The sequence below is a fragment of the Haliotis rubra genome, unplaced genomic scaffold (genome assembly GCF_003918875.1).
Source record: "Haliotis rubra isolate DU_JTF1 unplaced genomic scaffold, ASM391887v1 Scf259, whole genome shotgun sequence".
NCBI lineage: Eukaryota > Metazoa > Mollusca > Gastropoda > Lepetellida > Haliotidae > Haliotis > Haliotis rubra.
This window is the reverse complement of record NW_025766658.1, coordinates 1,064,290-1,071,462: the sequence shown is the minus strand read 5'-3', so window position 1 is coordinate 1,071,462 and position 7,173 is coordinate 1,064,290. Positions and strand designations below refer to the sequence as shown.

Genomic DNA, 7,173 nt, shown 5'->3' with positions numbered 1-7,173 from the left:
TTTTTGCAATGGTGGGTTTTCAACACGTACATAGAACTTCTCGTGGTGAACACGATGGAAAGACATGGTTTATTTTCTGTCCCGTGTGATCCTTTGACTCATAAAAAGACAACATGATTGGAATCCATGGAATTTATGATGATAATTGCTCAATTTTTAAAATATTGATTTTCATACAAAACCATGCCTGTACAAGTATGGCCCTGGAATGTTTAATGTTGAATTTATTGGTGAATGTGAACATTCATAATGTCATTTTGCGTGTCTTACACGATTCAAGGTCAATACCGAGTGTAACCTCCAAGTGACTGTATGACAGCCAGCACTCTCCTCCTCATACCCCCTGTCAGCCTCTAGCGGCATAGAACACCTTCTTACTCCAACACAGACTGACGACATCCTCAGTTATATGAATCACTCTCCTGAAAGTTACCAGCAGTAATATCAGTAGTTGTACGTACATGAGTAGCAACCGTGAACTACTACTACTACTACTACTACTACTACTACTACTACTACTACAACTACAACTACTACTACTACTACTACTACTACTACTACTACTACTACTACTACTACTACTACTACTACTACTACTACTACAACTACTACAACTACCACTACTACTACTACTACTACTACTACTACTACTACTACTACTACTACTACTACTACTACTACTACACTACTAACACTACTACTGCTACTACTACTACTACTACTACTACTACTACTACTACTACTACTACTACTACTACTACTACTACTACTACTACTACTACTACTACTACTACTACTACTACTACTACTACTACTACTACTACTACTACTACTGCTACTTCTACTACTACTGCTACTACTACTACTGCTACTACTTTACTGCTGCTACTACTACTATACTACTACTACTACTACTACTACTACCACAACTACTACTACTACTACTGGGCTACTACTACTACTACTACTACTGCTACTGCTACTACTACTACTACTACTGACTGCCACTACTGCTACTACTACTGCTACTACAACTACTACTACTACTACTACTACTACTACTACTACTGCACTGCAAATGCTACTTCCACTATACAACCACACCACTGCCACCTGCATTGGTTCTTTTATTGTTTTCTCATCATTACTACCAATGCTACTAAACTAAGAACACCCTCAACCACCTTTTTTCTATTAGTACTTATACTAATGATTATACTGTAACTACAACTTGTACTACTGCTGCTTCTACAACTGCATCTACCCCAACGGCGACATCTTAGACTACTACATGTATTGGTTCAACAAAGGCATGGAAGGAACAGCACTTCAACACTTACACCGAGACGGCAACATCATCAACTCATTGCTATCTGACTTTACGTATTGTTTATGTTACTTTTTATTAATTCAACGAAGGTGCCGTCCCCGTTGCTGCAATCCTGTAACAAGGAATTGATCTGGAAATGAAACTAGAGTCCAACAGGATACATTATCTCCCACCTAATAGTCTAAACCATCTGATGTGAGGGTTTTGATGACGACATTGATCTGATAAAACGATCCCTCCTCCTTTCCCCAAGACGACGACGACGTTTACAGTGCTGTCACTGTCGTCTCCGTGTGGGAGTTATGTGACAGATTCATGTGACATTAGAACAATTGCACATACACAATTTCAATACGATCACGGCACCAGCTCCCATAGGGAACAGCAGCATGGACCAGAACAGTGTTGCCAGGGCGTGGTCGATGACGGATCTACATTCATTCCTGGCCTCGGTGACAATGTTTTTAAGATTAAAAAAAAATTCATGCTGTAAAAAATCTGTCTCCCCAGACTTGCTGCGTGAATGTGAAAGTCAAGTGTTGTTCAAATATCGACCGAAAATGTTATAATAAGCGATATAGCATTGATCCACAGAGTTCTGTAGTTTCGGCATGAACACTAGGGTAACTTAAACATGCTCTCTCAAAAATCATTTATTTTGTCAATAATAGCGTGTATTTTCTACTATAAAAACAACACAAAGCTACAGGCCCTTAAAATGAAGTATTATCAGTCTCATCATATAATTAGAGGTCTATAAAGTATCGATTACTCGTCTGTCACAGCGGACGCTAAGTTTTTCTCTCTATTTTCCCTCAATATACTTTGGTTTCGTTTCTGTATAAAACTCAAAATATTAGGTATACAGCGTCTCACCAAAAGAAAATGTACAACGATAAAGTTTATGGTGGCTGAAAACAGAAACCAAAAAGAAATGGTTCTTTTATGGTAATGTATTTGCTGATAGTATGATTGTGTTCTGGATTTCACTTGCACAAAGAGACCTTAGCGTTATGACAGTCGTAAGCCCGTGTTAACGTGGCGGTACGACCACCTTAGCGCTAAGACAGCTTTAAGCAAGTGGATCCGGGACATACCATTGGAAGTGTTTCGGCGTCTGATTTCTACCTGGTAACATTTTCATGATAGCAATTTATCGGTCAAATCGGTTAAAGTTTATACTCTTCTCCTGACAGTTTGGCATCATTTGATTGCCTCAAAATGTATTAATTTATTCGTAAGTTAATTAATCCGTTTATAACGCCTTAAATTCCACGCTGATGGAAACTTAAATCTACCTTTGGATTGTCTCATCTCTTTGATAAACTTGTACTTCTGATTCTGCTTTATGGTTGCGAAATTTGGGGGGTTGAAAACATTATTATTATCGAGCGTGTTCATTTGAAGTTCTTACAATTGGCAGCAAGTTTAAAGATGTCTACACCACATTTTATGGTTTACGGTGAATTAGGCAGATCCGCACTGCGCTTACAAGTGGCTAAACGTGTGATCTGATATTGGTCTAAATTATCATGTCCAGAACCAAACAATACAATTGCGTCATTTCTGCTTGATTACATATATAACAAGAGTATTCATGGACATCGTATCCTTCGTTGAAGTACGTTAAAACTATATTTGTAACATGTGGTCTACCACTCATTTTCGATATTCCTCAGAATTACTGCAAAGAATGGATAATTGCAACAGTTTGTGACATTTTTAAAGATCAATTTCTGCAGTCATGGCGAAGTGATGTTAACAATTCATCTCAAGGTGTTTATTATTTTAGCATTAAGGATTCCCCATGTTTTGAGCAATATCTTTTATTTGTTGGAAGGTATATAAACCAATATTATATTTTAGAACAACTACAATTTACCAGTAGAAAAGGAACGATATTATAACATCCCTTGTCAAGATAGATTATGCACTAAGTGTAACTCACACGACTTATCGGAGATGAATTCCACTATCTATTTGATTGCACTGCTTTATCAATTCAACGTAAAAGTTTGATTAATGAGTATTATTACCAATGTCCATCTTTAGTAAAATATAAGAAACCAATGTGTAATGGGAATATTAAGATCATTAAGGATTTATCACATTTTCTCAAGAAATTATTTGCCATCTTGTTGTAAATATTATGTTGGTTCTGTGTAACTCATGAGTGAATAAAGATTGATTGATAGTGCTGAAGGCACTACATTAATACTACTTGTCATTGGATCAGAGCTTTTGTGTTTTGTTTTCACTCTCGGCTAGCTGAGGAGTCATTTGGTATATGGTACGAAGACTGACTGAGTTTGGTTTTACGCCACTTTTGGCAATATTCCAGCAACATCAGGGCGGGGGATACCAGAAATGGGCTTCAAACATTTTACCCATGTGGGGATTCGAACCCGGGTCTTCGGCGTGACGAGCCAACGCTTCAACCACTAGGCTACCCCACCGCCCCATATAGTACGAAGAAGACGGAAACAAATGTATCCGTGACCACCGACCTCTGTCACCCTTGAATAGGATGACGAGATGATGCAATGGATGGCGTCAATATGCTTCAGCAATAAGTGATCCAGGTATATCTGTCACAATGCACGAAGCAAGAAATTCTAATTCTAATTTAAATTACATTTTAAAACTCTGGAAATCAAAAACGTTGAAACTGGGCATATCACTTCAATGTGTTTCGATGGCTATTGGAAAAATATGCAGATCAATACCAACTCGTTCGGTCTCCATGCCTTACAAATCAGACACTCGAATCATCCACTGCTTTATGGAAGTCAATGGAAGTGAAGAAAAGGTGTTTATCAGATAAGTTAGAATACATTAATATAAGACAAAACGCGCTTTAACAGTGCTATTACAATTACTAGTTTGATTTAGACATTTTCATACGGCTACGAAAATATGTTGTCTTGCATGCATAAAATAGGAGTGAGTTTAGTTTTACGGCGCACTCAGCAATATTCCAGCTATATGGCATCGATCTGCGCAATTGGGAACCGATGGCATGTGTCAACCAAGTCAGCGAGCCTGACCACCCGATCCTGTTAGTTGCCTCTTACGACAAGCATGGACTACTGAAGATCAATATTCTAACCCGGACCTTCACGGGTAGAAAATAGGAAGGGAAATGGACGGTTATGCCTGGTTCAAAGATTGACAGCCATCCTCCAACATGGAAATAGGTCACGTACTGATCAACATTTTCTTAGAAATCTGACCCTATAATTGTACCCAAGTTCTAGCAAAGCCATGGCTAGACATAGTAGGAACTACCTATGCGTCTTGCCTTAGACCCCACGATAGAACCACACTATTACCCCACCCACATTTCTCCAGTCCTCAACCCTCAGTTCCCCAGCCGTCGACCCTCAGTTCCCCAGCCCTCAACCCTCAGTTTCCCAGCTCTCAACCCTCAGTTCACAAGCCCTCCACCCCCAGTTCCCCAGCCCTCAACCCTCAGTTTCCCAGCTCTCAACCCTCAGTTCCCCAGCCCTCCACCCCCAGTTCCCCAGCCCTCGACCCTCAGTTCCCCAGCCCTCAACCCTCAGTTTTCTCAGCTCTCAACCCTCAGTTCCCCAGCCCTCCACCCCCCAGTTCCCCAGCCCTCCACCCCCAGTTCCCAGCCCTCAACCCTCAGTTCTTCAGCCCTCAACCCTCAGTTCCCCAGCCCTCAACCCCCAGTTCCCCAGCCCTCAACCCTCAGTTCTCCAGCCCTCAACCCTCAGTTCCTCAGCCCTCCACCCCAGTTCCCCAGCCCTCAACCCTCAGTTCCCAAGCCCTCAACCCTCAGTTCCCCAGCTCTCCACCTTCAGTTCCCCAGCCCTCGACCCTCAGTTCCCAAGCCCTCCACCCTCAGTTCCCAATCCCTCGACCCTCAGTTCCCCAGCCCTCCACCCTCAGTTCCCAAGCCCTCCACCCTCAGTTCCCAGCCCTCCACCCAAGCCTCCCTCAGTTCCCCAGCCCTCCACCCTCAGTTCCCAAGCCCTCCATCCTCAGTTCCCCAGCCCTCAACACTCATTTCCCCAGCCCTCCCACCCTCAGTTCCCAAGCCCTCAACCCTCAGTTCCCCAGCTCTCCACCTTCAGTTCCCCAGCCCTCCACCCTCAGTTCCCAAGCCCTCCACCCTCAGTTCCCAATCCCTCGACCCTCAGTTCCCCAGCCCTCCACCCTCAGTTCCCAAGCCCTCCACCCTCAGTTCCGCAGCCCTCCACCCAAGCCCTCCACCCTCAGTTCCCCAGCCCTCCACCCTCAGTTCCCAAGCCCTCCATCCTCAGTTCCCCAGCCCTCAACACTCATTTCCCCAGCCCTCCACCCTCAGTTCCCAAGCCCTCAACCCTCAGTTCCCAAGCCCTCCACCCTCAGTTCCCAATCCCTCCACCCTCAGTTCCCCAGCCCTCCACCCTCAGTTCCCAAGCCCTCAACCCTCAGTTCCCAAGCCCTCCACCCTCAGTTCCCCAGCCCTCAACCCTCAGTTCCCCAGCCCTCCACCCTCAGTTCCTCAGCCCTCAACCTTCAGTTCCTCAGCCCTCAACCTCAGTTCCCTAACTACCATCTACAGCACAATTATTTAAGAATACTGTTGAAAAATATTTTTGTCAGATATCAATTAGCGCAACTTTTATCAATTAGTGCAGCATAATTTTCTGTGATGTTAAGATGTTCCTGACACCGGACATTTGTTTGCTGAAATATTAAATAATAGTAATAATACATTTATGGAAAGTGTTAACGTTACCAAAAGACACATGGTTTTAGATGCCAGTTGTTCTGGAAACTTGAACATTTTCTATGGAATTGTGATACTTACATGTTTCCGCTTGAACAAACCAGAATAAATTAACCATTTTGAAAAATCTTGAAAATAATATTTCAAAAAAATAAGTGCCAGTGAGTAAGATGTTAACCAGTTTCATGAGCATTCAATCCATACCACACAGGCACGGTATTACTGATATTAATACACTGTACCAACGCTGAAATCAACGCAAGGCTGTACGACGCGCTTCACCGCTTGACTTCACCGCTCACTGTGCCACGTCACACCCATCGACTACCCACCACAACGTTGAATAGGATGGACCAGGTGAATATCAAGGCACTGTCTCTGCTATAGAGTGTGGATTTTACATGCGCTTCGTTTGATTTATCAAACGTGAAATACGGAGATACAGAATTACAGAAGCATCTTTAAAATGTACATGAGATATCAACCTTGACATGAACTTGGTTTCCAGAATCCAACTGGAACATCTCGCTCGCTGATGTTTCTCGCTCGACTGTAGCTAGTCTGTCGTGGCTCTTAAGTATTGCGAAACACAGCCTTCCAATTATGGGGCGGTTAGATAGCCTAGTGGTAAAAGCTCGTGTTTCGGGTTCGATTCCCCACATGAGTAGAGTGTGTGTAGTAATCGGCCTAAAACCATACTCGGTGTTCCTTATCTGATCTTGTTTTGAGTAGTGTATTTCACATCACCTGTATGTTTTGATCTTGGGTACTGATTCACACAGCGAACGTATGTGGCGTTAGGTCATTCACAAAACAGTGTACAGACGGACACTCGAGGCATTGACATTATCCATAGGAGTGTCAGGGCATTGTGGCTGAAAGAGGACATAGCCAACCTCACACTGTATGTAAATATCTTACAGTCATGCCACCGGCACCACAAGCGGGGCAGGATACGTTCAATTTTTAAAACACCCGATTTCTCGACACAAAAAATATAAGTCTAAGTTTTGACTTAAGTTAGAGTTTTTACTCAAATTTGAGCAAACGCAGGAAAATGCATTTCCCAGAATGAACTGAAATCGATATCAAACTCAAACAT

The 7,173-nt window shown here is 42.7% G+C and overlaps 1 protein-coding gene across 1 annotated transcript; it reads left to right on the top strand.

Moving 5' to 3' along the window:
* Positions 1–768: 768 nt before the first annotated feature.
* Positions 769–5,916, top strand: LOC124279967 (extensin-like; the record flags this gene model as incomplete). Its single annotated transcript, XM_046715851.1, has 2 exons — positions 769–879; positions 4,696–5,916. Coding segments are annotated over 2 exons (1,332 nt in total), but the record flags the coding sequence as incomplete, so codon positions are not given.
* Between the last annotated feature and the right edge of the window lie 1,257 nt (positions 5,917–7,173).